General features: G+C 47.5%; 4 protein-coding genes across 4 annotated transcripts; all 4 read right to left on the bottom strand.

Annotated features, from left to right (window-relative positions):
- Window positions 1-142: 142 nt before the first annotated feature.
- On the bottom strand, window positions 143-4926 carry RhiXN_11992 (Retrotransposable element Tf2 protein; the record flags this gene model as incomplete). The annotated part of the gene is made up of 2 exons (XM_043331807.1): window positions 143-3494; window positions 3578-4926. 2 exons carry the CDS (start codon window positions 4924-4926, stop codon window positions 143-145), a joined length of 4701 nt encoding a protein of 1566 aa, XP_043186568.1.
- Window positions 4927-6940: 2014 nt separating this feature from the next.
- On the bottom strand, window positions 6941-10098 carry RhiXN_11991 (Retrotransposable element Tf2 protein; the record flags this gene model as incomplete). Its single annotated transcript, XM_043331806.1, has 3 exons — window positions 6941-7257; window positions 7305-8592; window positions 8638-10098. The coding sequence occupies 3 exons, from the start codon at window positions 10096-10098 to the stop codon at window positions 6941-6943; spliced, it is 3066 nt and encodes a 1021-aa protein (XP_043186567.1).
- A 2321-nt stretch (window positions 10099-12419) lies between these two features.
- On the bottom strand, window positions 12420-12887 carry RhiXN_11990 (Retrotransposon-derived protein PEG10; the record flags this gene model as incomplete). The annotated part of the gene is made up of 2 exons (XM_043331805.1): window positions 12420-12671; window positions 12771-12887. The coding sequence occupies 2 exons, from the start codon at window positions 12885-12887 to the stop codon at window positions 12420-12422; spliced, it is 369 nt and encodes a 122-aa protein (XP_043186566.1).
- A 139-nt stretch (window positions 12888-13026) lies between these two features.
- RhiXN_11989 (uncharacterized protein) lies at window positions 13027-14337 on the bottom strand (the record flags this gene model as incomplete). The annotated part of the gene is made up of 2 exons (XM_043331804.1): window positions 13027-13248; window positions 14104-14337. The coding sequence occupies 2 exons, from the start codon at window positions 14335-14337 to the stop codon at window positions 13027-13029; spliced, it is 456 nt and encodes a 151-aa protein (XP_043186565.1).
- Between the last annotated feature and the right edge of the window lie 1423 nt (window positions 14338-15760).

Raw genomic sequence — 15760 nt, 5'->3', positions numbered from 1 at the left:
TGCTGAGGTAAGCGTGGAGGGGGACGTGGCTTGGCGCTTAGCGTATGGTATAAGCGCCAAAGTCACGTGATTGAAAATGTTGTCCGTTATCCTTCGTTTAAAAGCAAGAAAATAGGAATAAATTCCCTGGTATCAAGTGTGTCTACAACACTGCCCCCCCTCTAAGGGCCTTGGCAGCGCCAAGGGCCTTCTTTCTCATTTCTTCTTCAAACTTCCTCAAAATTTTTCCCGCGTTTTTGAGGTTTTCCTGGGGTTCCCACGTATTTTCTTCTGACCCATAGCCCTTCCATTTGACTCTGAAGAACCATTTTCCGTTTCTTTCTTCCATGTCTGTTATCCCTTCTACTTTGTATTCTTCCTCTCTGTCCACAGTGACTGGAGGAGGGCGATTCTCAAAGGCGCGTTTGTCATCTTTTCTGACCTTTGATAACAGCCCCACATAGAAGACATTGTGGATACGCATAGTTGGGGGGAGTTCAAGTTGGTATGCTTGGTCAGAGATCCTCTCAGAAACTTTGAAGGGTCCCAAGCGTTGTTCTGATAGTTTGGGGCTCAAGGTTTTGAGGTTAACGTTTTTGGCATCAAGCCACACTTCTTCTCCTATTTCAAATGTGGTTGGGCTTCCTTCTTCTCCGGCGGTCATTCTTGTCTTAGATTGCCGGAGTGCCGCTCCTACTTCCCTCCACTGGGCTTCCATTGTCTGAGCTAGCTCATTGGCTTCCGGGACGTCTGTTGGTACGTTGGACGGGGTTAGGGAAGGTTCCCATCCATATAAGGCTTTGAACGGAGTTTTCCCCGTACTGCTATGTACGGCGTTGTTGTACGCAAATTCCGCCATTGGGAGCCATCTCGTCCAGTCCCTTTGATTGATGCTGGAGTAAGCCCTCAGAAAATGTTCAATAGAGGGGTTTACCCGTTCCGTTTGTCCGTCGCTCTGGGGGTGATAGGCGGAGGAGAAGTGAGGATCAATGCCTAATTGCTTGTACAGGGCCCGTAAGAACTTGTTATTGAAAACCCTGCCCCTATCCAATATAGTCTTTTCCGGCATCCCATGACGTTTCCATACATGTTCCAGGAACAGCTCCGCAAGTTCAGGTGCCTTGAGTTTTTTGGAGCATTTAACAAAGATACCGTATTTAGTAAAGCTATCCACTATGACTAGGATGGAGTCATTGTTTCCATCCCTAGGCAAATCCACAATCATGTCATAGGAGACGTGTTGCCATGGTCTGGATGGGAGTTCAAGTGGCTGTGGGGGAATGGAGGCGTATTTTGGCTTTCGGATTCGTTGGCAAGTTTCACAGGAGTCCACGTGCCAGTATGTATCTGCTCGCATGCCTGGCCAGTAGTAGTTGCGCGAAACTAGTTCTAGGGTGCGTTGTCTGCCAGGGTGCCCTGCCAGGGGACTATTGTGGAATATCCGGAGTAGATCCGTTCTCAGAGAGCCCGCATCAGGGACTACAATGCGTCCTTGATAGAACAGTAGACCTGCCTCCATTTTGTAATCCTTAAACGCGCGTTTGATGGAAGGCGGGGCTTTGGACTGGTTATGTAAGAACTGTAGGATTTCTTCCAAAGACTCGTCTTGATTGAGTGACGATTCAATCTGGCGTTGCAACTCCTTTTCCGGCGTGATTAAGGCTACGTTGGCAAATATGGTGTCGGGAAGCATGGTTTGGTTAGTGGGTGGAATGTCGGCGTGGTCAGAGCGTTGTGAAAGGGCGTCAGGTTTCCCCAATTGCTTCCCAGGGCGGTAAACAATTTGGAAGTTATAGCCTGCTAACAGTAGGTGCCACCTAGCGTGGCAACGGTTAAATGTTTGGGACTCCTTCCAGTATTCCAGGTTGCGGTGATTGGTAAACACAGTGACAGGGTGAGCAGTCCCTTCCAAGAAGATACGCCAATACTCAAAGGAACGGATGATAGCTAGCAGTTCTTTGTCATGGGTGTCGTAGTTCTGTTTGGCCCCCTTGAATGACTCAGATAGGAAACCTAGTGGATGAAGGCGGCCGTCTTCCTGACGCTGGCTGAGTACGGAGCCTAGTGCTGCCCCTGAAGCGTCTGTTTCCAGGAAGTAGGGTTTGGATGGATCCGCATGACATAGTACTGGTGCGTTGGTAATAGCATCCTTTAATCCCTGGAAGGCCTCTTGTTCCTTGATGTCCCATTTCCAGGGAGTGTCTTTCCTGACTAGGTTGTGTAGCGGCCTAGCCATGTGACTAAAGTTGGCAACAAAGCGACAAAGGAAATTGGCAAATCCCAGAAATGATTGAACTTCCTTGACTTTAGTGGGCACCAGCCATTCTTGTATTGCCTGGATTTTGAGCTTATCCAGACTAAAACCCTTATTGGAGACAATAATCCCTAGGTATTCAACAGAGGTAACGTGAAAGGTGCATTTCGATGCCTTGCAGAATAACTGGTTATCCATTAACCGCTTTAGGACTTCATGAACGTGCTTTGTGTGGGATGCGTCATCCTTGGAGTAAATTAGGATGTCATCAAGGTAGATGATGACGCATACGTCCAGTAAGTCTTTGAACAGTTCATTCATGAAATGCTGAAAGGCAGCTGGGGCATTTGTCAGGCCAAAGGTCATGACCAGGGACTCGTAGAGGCCGTACTTGGTTCGGAACGCTGTTTTCCACTCGTCACCTTCTTTAATGCGGACATTGTTGTAACCCCATCTTAGATCTAACTTGGTGAAGACCTTGGCGCCACGGAGCTGGGCCATGAGGTTGTCTGGACAAGGTAGGGGGTATACGTTCTTCTTGGTCCGGTTATTGAGGCGGCGGTAGTCTACAACCAAACAACGGGAGCCATCCTTTTTGGGTACAAACATAACGGGGGAGCTAATAGGTGACTTGCTGGGGCGGATCTTTCCAGCTTTGAGCTCGTCCCTGAGCCAGTCCTTGAGTGTGGTGGACTCGGCGTCAGTCATGCTGTACAAAGGGGAGTTCAGTGGGCCTTCTTTGGTAAGTTCTATCCCAATGTTGTAATGCCTGTGAGGTGGGAGTTTATTGAATTCTTCCTCTCCAAATACCTTTGCGTATTGGTGGTACTTGGAGGGTACTCCTTCAAGGGGATTCTTGTCAGCTTCCTCCTCTTTGGCAATGGCTACATGTTCCGGGGGCCTGTGAGGGAATGAGAGGGTTTGCAAGTTCCAATCTATTTCCGGGTTATGGGCGTCTAGCCATTTTAGGCCTAGGATGGCTGGGTGGTTTCCAGTGTTACATATGAGGAATGTTTCCGTCATCTTCTTGCCATCAAAGGTAAAGGTTAGTGATGCCTTTTTCCAGATTTTGCCAGCCTGGGGGCTCGACCCATCGAGCATGGTAACAGTACAGGGCGTTGGAAGGTCTATGAGAGGTAGGCGTAATGCCTTGGCAGTACGGGGGTGAAGGAATGACAATGTGGCGCCTGAGTCTATCAGGACTTCTAAGTGTTCCGCTTGTTTCTCTGGTTTAATCGAAATTGTGAACAGGGGGGAAATTCTATTGTTACTGTCAGATATATTACAAAATTCAATAAAACCAGAGTCCTTGGGTTCCTTGCGCGCGGCAGCAGGTACCCTTACTCTTTTCCCGACTGGTACTTGGAGTATTCGCCAATCTTGGCGGTTTCCTTGGCCTTCCCCTTTTCCTCAATAGGGGTGGCCTTCCAGCCCGTGCGGCATTCCGCAAACTTGTGACCCATTTTGCCGCACTTGATGCAAGCGCCGGCGGTGCGGCGGCGGTTTTGTTCTTCTTCCGACACAAAGTTTGGGTCGTCGGAGAGCTTCTTAGAACCGGTGTTTGACTGGCCGGTACTTGTCCCCCTTGCGGGGTTAGTTGGTCTGCTAGGCTTACTATCCTTTGGTGGGTGGCTAGCACGCTCCTCACGGAGGGCGTTATTGATGACAAGTGCTGCATTTTGCAGCTCTAAGAGGGTACGGGGACGGTGTTTGCGGGTTGCAATTTGACGGCTGACCTCCCAATGGAGGCCACGGGCAAACTGGCCTTGAAGGGCCGCATTGTTCCAGTCCAGTTCCATGGCCAAGGTCCTGAACTTTGTGATATAGTCCGCGCAGGTGCCGGACTGGGTTAGGGTGGTGATCTTCCGTTCAGCGGCCCTTGTGGCGTCAGGGTTGCCAAATGCTGCCAGGAATTCCAGCTTGAAGCCCTTGACCGTTTGAATGATAGCCCGGTGTGATCCAAGCTGGTCAAGGTGTGGATGGGCCCATGCCCCGGCGGAGTCCTTCATGTTCATCAGGAGGAAGGATAGGACCTCCTGATTGGTCGGGAACATCCGCAAGTTAAGGCGGGTCCAGGCCAGCATCCTGGTTAGCCACTGTTTTGCCTCGCTTCCTATTTTGCCTGTGTAGGCATCGGGGTGGTCAACCTTGACCGGAGCGGGGTAGTGGGCTGTTGGAGCCGGAGGGAGAGGGGCAGGTGCTCCAATCGGGGATTGGAGACGCAGAGATGTAGGGGGAGATGGGACTTGCGGGGGAGCGACTCTTCTTGGGGTTGGCTGGGCCAAACCGGGGAGGACCTTGGGTGCTTCTGACCAGAAGGGGACCCCACTAGTCGATCCAATAGGCTTGGTTTTTGGTAGGGGGCGTGGCGTTTCTTCCACAGCCTTGGCTTGGGGTCCTTTGGGTGTGCGGGGACCATGGGATTGAAGGGACCTGAGCCCATCCTTGACAACATTGACAGTTTGGGAGATGTTTTTGACGTTTGTCCGGGTCTTGATTCCAGCTTCCTTGATCTTGGCAATTTCTTGCTCAAGGCGTTTGACTTGGCCAAGGAGGCCAAGGAGGAGCTGTGTGACTCGTTCAAGGGATACCTTGCCATATTCAACAGAGGTGGTTGGCGGAAGTGCGGGTTCCATGTATCCCTGATCAAAGGGGGATTGGGCTTGAGAGGCTGTCCTGGAGCGGGTAGCCATGGTTGGTTGTGGGTAGGAGCAGCCAGTGTGTGAGGAGGCCCGCAAAGAAGAGCGCGTGGGGGTACGCAAGGTAATGGTGGGCAAGTGGGAATGATGGGGGCTATGTAGCCAAGGGTGCCTGTGTCAGGACTTATGGGGCGCTTTGTTGTTCTGGCGCTAAGAGTCTGCGTCAACCGCCTAGCGTTGGACAGTCCCTTCAACTAATCAACAGCCGTGAACAGGCGTGATGTAGAGCAGGTTTTCTGCAAGCGGGTGGATCTGCTGATTGACTCCGCTGACAAATGGTGCGGTGACCAGTGGTATGCGGGCGATAGGGATAGTCTGCCTTATAGCAATTTGCTACTATGTGGGACAGACAGCTCTTTGATTATTCCAGCTGAAAGGGGAGTCCGATCACGTGTTTTTGCTTGTGCTAGTACAGGTATCCTTCTTGGGGGTTGGGACTTAGTAGGGATGGGTGCAGAACGGTTTGCAACTGACGTAAGGTCGATTACCTAGTGTCCTAGACGTCTGTAAGGACATTGAGGAGGCAGGCGCTTGCGGCCGGGTAAGACTAAGTAAGAACCGCTTAAGGCGGTGGGCAAGCTACCTACAACGACGACCAACTATACTACGGCAACCAAGCCTATAAGGGCAATGGCGAGCTAGCTAAGTACAACCAAGAAGTCGCTTAAGGCAACCTGAGACTAAGTAACTAAGTAATTACTGGACCTAAGGTCCTTGTACAATGGGTAGATGCGACAAGAGGTAATCAACCTGGGTGTTACCATGGTTGGTTGGCCTCCTTATATATTACAGGAGAGAACTAATTACAAATACAAGATATGCAATACCATAACCAATAAGAACCCCAATCCGCAGTCGGCCTTACTCATGCATACGTGTCACTGACGTGTCATAGTGATGTCATCAGGTGGAGGTGGCTACGTATGCTGAGGTAAGCGCAGAGGGGGACGTGGCTTGGCGCTTAGCGTATGGTATAAGCGCCAAAGTCACGTGATTGAAAATGTTGTCCGTTATCCTTTGTTTAAAAGCAAGAAATAGGAATAAATTCCCTGGTATCAAGTGTGTCTACAACAGGCCTTGTATAGTTAGGGGATGCAACAAGAGGTAATCAACCTGGGTGTTACCATGGTTGGTTGGCCTCCTTATATATTACAAGACCAAGCTAATTGTAAATACATTATATGCAATACCGTATCAAATAAGAACCCCACTCCGCAGTTGGCCTTACTCATGCATATGTGTCACTGACATGTCATGATGACGTCATGGTGGAGGTGGCTACGTATGCTGATTTTAAGCGCGGTTGGGGATGTGGCTTGGCGCTTAGTGTATGATATAAGCGCCAAAGTCACGTGGTTGAAAATGTTGTCCATTTAACTTTGTTTAAATTTGAGAAAATTGGAATAAATTCCGTGGTATTGATTGTGTCTATGTTGTACGCCACTGCAATGTGGGTACTTGCTAGTGGGACAGGCGCTTAAGGCCGTACTACTACAAACAAAGCTAATCTACTAACTACCAAAGGCTATACTACTGCCGCTATAAGGCAGACTTCTACTGGGTTCTGCTGACAAAGGGGGCTTAGCCCGGGAGGTGTGGTAAGCGCAAGTAAAAGGGGTGAACTTCTGAACTACTGAGGGCTGGCTACTTAGCTGGCTGGGGGGGGGTCCTCCTCAATGGAATGAGACAAGGTAAAATTGACTTGGGGTCTCCAAGTGATTTTCCTGCTGTATATATAGACAAGAATGCACTATTTACATGGTCTGTGTGCATGAGAAAAGAAGTACATATGTCAAATGAGAAGCGTGCTGTGGGCTGCGCAGAAGCGTGGATTTCTCCTAAGCGCCCTTGGCACAGCATCTTGGCGCGGCATCTTGGCATAATAAGCGCCAAGATCATGTGACTGAAAAACATAAGGGAAAGAGTTCGCAAAAATAGTAAAAATAAGAGAAAAATCAGGCAAATCCAATGGTATAATTTAGGGGGTTGTAACATTGCCCCCCCCCCCTTAAAGGCTCTTGGCGGCGTCACAAGCCTTTCTGAGTCTAGCTTGGTTGAAGCGCTTGATCTCTTCTTGGCTGTGTTCCAACAGTTCTTTGGGCTCCCATGAATTGTCTTCTGGGCCATACCCCTTCCATTTTATCAGGTAGAACCATTTTCCTTGTTGTCTTTTGGAATCTATGATCTGTTCAACCTCATACTCTTTTTCCCTTTCTATTGTTTCAGGAGGGGGCCGTTTTGGAAATGGTTGACTTGGTGATTTGTGGCTCCTGGATAGCAACCCAACATAGAAGACGTCATGGATTTTCAGAGTTTCTGGTAGCTCTAGGCGGTAGGTGTGACTAGAGATTTTTTGATAACTTTGAAGGGACCAAGTTGCTTGGGGTCCAATTTATTCAAATTGGTCCTTAGCAATATGTTTTTCCCATCTAACCAGACTTTCTTGCCAACTGAATACTCTGGGGTTGTTCCTCTATCTCTGGTCATTCTTTCCTTGCTCATTCTGAGGGACACTTTGGCTTCTTTCCATTCCTTGGCCAGGGTGTTGGCTATATTATCAGCTTCTGGAATGTTTGCCGGCACGTTGGACAGGTTCATGACCGGGTTTCTCCCATAGACCAATTCAAAGGGGGTTTTTCCCGTGGCAGCATGTTTGGCATTGTTGTACACGTACTCTGCTAATGGTAGCCAGGTGGCCCAGTCCAAGTGGTCTGCCGCTACATAGGAATGGAGGTAGAACTCAATAAACTGGTTAACCCTTTCTGTCTGTCTGTCCAACTCTGGGTGGTAAGCCAAGGAGAAGGAGGGTTTGACACCCAGTCTCTGGTAGAGGGCCCTGAGGAATTTCCCTGTGAACGTTGTTCCTTGATCTGATACAGTCCTGACGGGTAATCCGTGGAGTTTCCATACATGAGTGATGAACAGGTCTGCCAGGCCCTTTGCAGTGACTTTCTTTGAGGTTGGGATAAAATGTCCAAACTTGGAGAATGAATCTATTACCACTAGGATGGCATCATGTCCCTGTGACTTGGGGAACCCTGTGATAAAGTTGTAGGATATGGTATGGAACGGGAATGGCAGGACTTCCAGTGGTTTTAGGGAGATCACAGGTGCATGGGCGCGGCAATTTGCTTGGCAAGTTGGGCAACACTCAACCCACTCCTTGGCTGAGGATTTCATCCCAGGCCACCAATAGTTTCTGCTGACAAGTTCAAGCGTCCTTTGTTGTCCTGGGTGACCTGCCAGTGGGGAGTTGTGGAATTCTTTTAATAGCCATTCCTTGAGAGGTTCTGAGTCCAGGACAACTAGTTTCCTGCAATACCATAAGAGCTCTTCCTCCCAGTCATAATCCCAATAGGCCTTTTGGATGGAGGGAGGTGCATTGTCTGTGTCTTCTGTTAGGAACTGGATGATGGGTTCCAGGGACGGATCTTCCCTCAGCTTATTCTGGATTTCCATGACAATCTTGAGTTCCTCTTCTGATGTGTTGGCAAATACTTTGGCTGGTAGCATTACTTCTGGTTCCTGAGGGGCTTCCGCATAATCTGCCCTTCTGGATAGGGCGTCCGGTTTTCCCAATTGCTTTCCTGGGCAATAATGGATTTCAAAGTTGAAATTGCTCAGGAATATGTGCCATTGGGCATGCCTGCAGTTGAATGTCTGTGCTTGCATCCAATATTCCAAGTTTCAATGATTGGTAAAAACTTGGACTGGTTTATCTGTTGCTTCCAAGAAGATCCGCCATTCTTCCAGTGCTTTGATGATAGCTAGTAGTTCTTTATCATGCGTATTGTAGTTGGCTTCAGCACTGGAGAAGGACTTTGACATGTAAGCAACCGGATGAAGACGGTTATCCTCCCCTTGTTGGCTCAGAATGGCTCCCATGGCTACTCCCAATGTGTTGGTTTCTAGGTAGTAGGGGAGGTCAGGGTTGGTGTGGATAAGGACCAGGGACTTGGTTACTAGGGACTTTAACTTCTGAAAAGCTGCCTCTTCTAGGTTTCCCCATGACCAGGGGGTTTCCTTTTTGGTGAGGTTGTGCAGGGGTTGTGCAACTGAGCTAAAGTTTGGAATGAACCATTGGAGATAGTTGACAAAGCCTAGAAATGCCTGGACTTGTTTGACTGTTTTGGGCTGAGGCCATGATGTAACAGCCTCTACCTTCTTTTGGTCCATTGAGAAGCCATCAGGGGATATGACAATACCCAAGTAATCTACTGTAGTGACGTGGAAGTGGCATTTGGACAGTTTGCAGAATAATTGATTCTTTATCAACCAGGATAGTACTTCTCTGACGTGGGTCGGATGATCTTCTGGTTTTTCTGAGAAGATGAGGATATTGTCTAAGTAGATCACCACCATTACGTCAATCAGATCTCTGAACAGATCATTCATGAAGTGCTGAAATGCTGCAGGGGCATTGGTAAGGCCAAACAGCATGACTAGGTACTCAAAGAGGCTGTATTTGGTTCTAAAGGCTGTCTTCCATTTGTCACCTTCTTTGATGTGGACGTTGTTGTAACCCCATTGTAGATCCAGTTTTGTAAACAGTTTGGCGTTTTGTAGCTTAGCCATGAGGTTGTCTTGTCTGGGGAGTGGGTACACATTTTTGTGGGTTATGTTGTTGAGCTTCCAATAATCCACAACCAGTCTAAGGGAACCATCTGCCTTCTTTACAAACATAACTGGAGCGCCTGCTGATGAAGTGCTGGGGTGGATCTTGCCTGTTGCTAGTTCCTCATCAATGTGTTGTTTCAGGGCCTTGGATTCTGCGTCTGTCATGCCATAGATAGGGCTGGGGGAGAGCTTGGCGTCTGGCAGGAGGTCTATGGCTATATTGTATTCCCTATGGGGAGGTAGGACTTTGAATTCTTCCTCTCCAAAGACTTTAGCAAACTTGTGGTATTGACTGGGTAGATCAGCTAATGGGCCTTGATCAGCTTCTTCTTCTGAGGCAATTTGAACTTGTTTGGGGAAGGTGACAAGTCCCTGTTGCCAGTCAATGAGGGGAGCTTCTGCGGTTAACCATGTCATGCCTAATATAGCCAGGGTCTTGCCAATGGGGCAGACAAGAAAGGGGATGGAGTGTGTATGGCCATTGGCCAAGACCGTGAGGTGGACCTGGTGCCAAATGCAACCAGTCTGAGAAATAGTACCATCTAACATTCTCACAACTTGTGGATTTTTGAGTTGGGGTTTTGGGATTTTTAATTTTTCCACAATCAATGGGGATATAAAGTTTGATGTGGCTCCAGAGTCTATGAGGGTTTTCAGGGGTTCTTGTCCTGGACACAGTCACATGACCAGTACAAGTGGTTGCATGCTGGCCCAAGCCCAAATTTGGGGGGTAGCAGGTGTAATCATGGGTTGTCAGCAGAGGAATAATAGGGCTCTGTCCTAGACGTCTGTAAGGACGTCAAGGGCGCAGGCGCTTGTGGCCGTGTGGATGTACAATGAGTACCGCTTAAGGCGGCAAGGTCTACCCTACAACGTCTAACTACTAAACAACAATGACCAAGGCCGTAAGGGCAATGGCAAGCTACGTGTGTACAGTGGGGTTGACACTTAAGGCGTTTATAGTGCTACTAAGTAATCTGGCTGTAAGGCCTTGTACAAGTGGGGGGGATTCAACAAGAGGTAATCAACCTGGGTGTTACCATGGTTGGTTGGCCTCCTTATATATTCTACAGGTAAACTAATTACAAATACATTATATGCAATACATAATCCAATAAGAACCCTGCTCCGCAGTTGGCCTTACTCATGCATATGTGTCACTGATGTGTTGTGATGTGTTATAGAGTAGGGTTTTAGGGACTATGTAATTAAGTACAAAATATAATAAAGTGATTAATAGATCAGTTATCTATGGATATAAAAGGCAATAGACTAGCTATATAAGGGTAAATTAGGTTAGTAATCAGGGTGATCCCTACACTTAACAAGTAATCAAGCAATTACTGCAGATGCAGGTGGTTGGTTATGCTTATACCTATAGTATGGAAGTTAGTATTGAGTCTTAGTTACCTACTACAATTTATCTGGATTTGTTAGTAATTTATTTGACTGAGATTGCACTCAGTTAAGGTGTATATGCCGCTCTCAAGGCCTTAAACTCTCCCAACTGACTTACTCAAGAGGTTCAGGGTCGCCCTAGAGCCTTTCCTAGCTACCCAGTATCTGTTGGGACCTTGCTAGAGGCTATATGCGCCGAGATACCTTACAGGTTAAGTTCAGTGAGCTTAAGAGGCTAAGAAAGCAAAATAAGACACTCTAAACTAAGTAAAGAAGATCTAATAGATCTTCAAGTTCACACAAGGGGTAAGAATGGGATGAAAAGAAGGTTGTATTCAAAGGGTCTCCCTCAGGGGGTTTATATACCCCAGAGGGAGAACAAATAACTATATACATGATGTACCAAAGGGGAAGTTACATGAGAGGTACAGTCTGAGCTATTTGATACATAAAGACCAATTAGTCCCAATAAGTCCTAGTGAGATAGACCCAAGGCTATTTACAGAATGTTCTAGAGCATACATGACTAAATTACATTAGTGTGAATACTAAAAATAACCTTGAGGCAAGGTAGGATCTCATAGAAAAAGCTAGAAACTTAAATGGTTAGTATCTCCATCAATTTGGCTTAGAATCAGGCGATTCCTTTTTGAGAAGTGAGATGCCGGAGCCTCCGACCTATTGGTATTTGTCTGCATATTAATATGCCTATTTCCCGCCGAGATATTGGCGTTGGCGCGCCCCGCCAACCTTTGGCACTTATTTGCAATTACTAAGCGCCGGCGCTTGCATGCTTACTTGCACTTGTTCTATGGTCTATAAGTACTGTTCCTACATATAAATGCATGATACAAAAAATGCTATAAATCATAGAAATAATATTATGACCACTTTGCATAATCAGACGTGTATATATGCAAGCGCAATGAGGAAATAAGGTATAAAAGGTCTTGTAGCACTGCCAGTTTCCAAATATAGTAATATTCATGCCCATATTTGGATAGAGCAAGTATGATTACTCCAGTTTGCACTATTCCCTATTGGCAATTAGGGGCGCATATGTCTAAATTAGTCATTCCATAACATGATGACATCATAGGTGGAGGTGGCTATGTATGCTGATTAAGCGCAGATGGGGACGTGGCTCGGCGCTTAGCGTATGATATAAGCGCCAAAGTCACGTGATTGAAAATATTGTCTGTTTGCCTTTGTTTAAATTTGAGAAAATGGGAATAAATTCCCTGGTATTGATTGTGTCTACGACAGGCTCTATGGCTTAGTGGTCAAGCTGGTTCAATTCCGGCTAGTTCTATTTTCCTCTGTTTATGACAGTTCTGCCAAGGAGTTTTGGATGTATAGATCAATAAACAGTAGGGGTTTTTTATTTGAATCAAGTCCCACAGATACAAATTCTATATAGCTATCTACAATGTCCATTTTGGGAGTCAAGGGCTTGGCAGCAGTCTTTGACTTTAATCTTTTCCCAACTCAGCATCCTCAGCTACCTTGGCCACTTCCTTGATGGTGGCTTTCCATCCGTTGGGGCACTGTTTGATGCCATGGCCCTTTTGGCTGCATTTGACGCATAGTCCCAATGCACGGCGGCGGTCCCTTTCCTCTGGGGTAACATAATTGGGGTCCTCTGATAGGCGGACCCTAGTGGTGGTTGTGGAGGTGGCCATGGTGGCTGGGGACTTAGCGGGTGCCTTTTTAGGGCGGTTCTCCTTGTTTTTGCGTCAAGTGTTGTCTATTTTGATTGAAGCTGCAAAAATGGCCTTGAGTTCTTTGGGGATGTTGTCTTTTGTTGACAACAACTCTTTGACCTTCCAGTGGAGGCCTTGCATGAACTGCGCAATATAAGCCTCCTCATTCCAGTCCAATTCTGCCATGAGATTGCAGAACTCCATGACGTACTTGGAGGTGGTTGTTGTCCTGGACATGGTCACATGACCAGTACAAGTGGTTGCATGCTGGCCCAAGCCCAAATTTGGGGGGTAGCAGGTGTAATCATGGGTTGTCAGCAGAGGAATAATAGGGCTCTATGGCTTAGTGGTCAAGCTGGTTCAATTCCGGCTAGTTCTATTTTCCTCTGTTTATGACAGTTGTGGTCTGGGAGAGTGCCGCAATTTTTCTGGCTGTGGCCTGCTTGGCATTGGGATTGGCAAACGCCTCCTTGAATTTGGCCGTTAGGGCCGGGATGGTAGTTGGAGGGTTGCCTTCCCCTTTGATGATTGCCCCAATGAGGGGAAGCACCCAGTTGGCTGCCTTGTCTGTCATGTGGTAAAGTATCCACACAACCATCTGCTCTTCTTCATCAAATTGATCTCAATGAAGGGCAACCCACAGCAGCATTCAATCCAGCCACTGGGTTGCCTTATGCCCCCTAGAATTGCCCTTATAGGGGTCAGGAAGGTCCATCTTGGGCCGCTTCACACTGGACCCTGCGTCAAAGGGGGTGAGGGACCCAAGGTGCCTTCAAGGCGTTCCTTGAGGCTCCTTTTTGGGGTGCCTTGGCTCTTCTTCCTCCTCTGAATCAAATCCCGTTCCTCTTGATGGCCTGAATGGGGCCTTGAGCCCAGGCCTAACCGTGCCTGGAGTGTGGGTTTCTGTTGTACGCCAACTGTAAGGTTGGGTACTTGCTAGTGGGTGGGCGCTTACGGCCGTACTACTACTGACAATGTGTATCTAACTATCTAACTAGGCTATACTAATGCCACGTAAGGTGGACTTCTACTAACTACTGGGAATGGAGGGGCCTTAGGCCTGGGAGGTGTGGTGAGCGCAATGAAGGGGTTAACTTCTGTACTACTGGGGGGCCGGCTACTTAGCTGGCTGAATGTCCTCCTCAATGGTATGAGACAAGGTAAAATTGACTTGGGGTCTCCAAGCAATTTTCCTGCTGTTTATATAGATAAAGGGGAAAGTATATACATGGTCAGTGCGTGAGATAAGGAAGCGTTCATGTGAAAAGAGAAGCGTGCTGCGGGCTGCGCAGAAGCGTGGATTTCTCCTAAGCGCCCTTGGCACGGCATCTTGGCGCAGCATCTCGGCATGAATAAGCGCCGAGATCACGTGATTGAAAAACATGAGATATTGAGTCCGTAAAAAATACTAAAAATGATAGAAAATTCAGGCAATTCTAATGGAGGTTATAACAGTTTCCCCTCCTGTGTGGGTAGGAGGGGTAACAGGCCCAGTCAATGGGCCAGGCTTAGTTTGGGCTCTGCCCTGGTCTTTGTTGCCAACAAGGTTGTTGGTCTCCTTGCATATGGCAACAAGCTGGGTGATTTGCTTGCCTTGGGATTTGATTTGGTCCTGGAGAGACCAGACTGTGGCAGTGAGGGCTGTGACAGCCTCAAGGAGAGCAGTAGTGGACGGCTCTGGTTCCATCCTTGGCAAGTCTTGCGGAGCAGGAGATGTGCTGCAAGAGGGCAGTTGGGAGTGGGTTGGAATAGAACGTCAAGAGGAGCAGCTGGAGGGACAGGAGTATGGGTGTGGAGCGCCAGAGCATGTGGATGGAATGATTGGAGACGGTGTGGGGATAGGTGCCTGTGACAGGACTTATGAGCGGTTTTTCTGTAGTGTGCTGGCGCTAAACCCTTGCGTCTAGTACCTAGCATTGGACTGTCCCTACAACAAATCAACAGACCTGGTGGTTGTAATATGGGCAGGTTTTCAGCAAGCGGGTGTTTCAGCAGTCTAGGGTTGCTGACTACTGAGTTCCGGCAAAACTTGGGGTATGCAAGCAGTTAGAGCTTGTCAGCCTTATAGCAATTTGGTAATACGTGGGGGTGGGGAGCTTTTGATTATTCTGCTCTGCAAAGTGGCCCTGATCACAGTTATTTCCCTTGTGCTAGTACTGGGAGTCCTCTTGTTGTCAATCAAAGCCTACAGCAAGTTGATTTTACAATGTTGTACGCCACTGTAATGTGGGTACTTGCTAGTGGGACAGGCGCTTAAGGCTGTACTACTACAAACAAAGCTAATCTACTAACTACCAAAGGCTATACTACTGCCGCTATAAGGCAGACTTCTACTGGGTTCTGCTGACAAAGGGGGCTTAGCCCGGGAGGTGTGGTAAGCGCAAGTAAAAGGGGTCAACTTCTGAACTACTGAGGGCCAGCTACTTAGCTTGCTGGGGGGGGGTCCTCCTCAATGGAATGAGACAAGGTAAAATTGACTTGGGGTCTCCAAGTGATTTTCCTGCTGTATATATAGACAAGAACGCACTATTTACATGGTCTGTGCGCGTGAGAAAAGAAGTACATATGTCAAATGAGAAGAATGCTGCGGGCTGCGCAGAAGCGTGGATTTCTCCTAAGCGCCCTTGGCACGGCATCTCAGCGCGGCATCTTGGCATAATAAGCACTGAGATCACATGACTGAAAAACATAAGGGAAAGAGTTTGCAAAAAATAGTAAAAATAAGAGAAAAATCAGGCAAATCCAATGGTATAATTTAGGGGGTTGTAACAGTCTATGACACTGAGGCTTAAGGCTCTCAGAACCCTCCTTATATATTCAAAGGGGGAGGGAATAGTAAATACATGTACAAACATCACAACAAAGATAAGGTCACATGACCAAAGATAAGAAAGGCATGATAACATGACTCCAAGTCATGTTATTGGATTACATAATACACACTCAGCACTTAAACAGCATAGATATGCATATATCCATAAATCTTCATAAAAATAGCGCATATATTCACTATTTCTTTGACTTAGTGGATTCTAAGGTGGTCATGCCTCTAGGGCATGACATCAGTAACCTTGCCACTCTAGGGTATAAAAGGGGACTCTTGCATACCC

This window comes from Rhizoctonia solani, chromosome 15 (genome assembly GCF_016906535.1).
Source record: "Rhizoctonia solani chromosome 15, complete sequence".
NCBI classification, from domain to species: Eukaryota; Fungi; Basidiomycota; class Agaricomycetes; order Cantharellales; family Ceratobasidiaceae; genus Rhizoctonia; species Rhizoctonia solani.
This window is presented reverse-complemented; position numbering and strand designations above follow the sequence as displayed.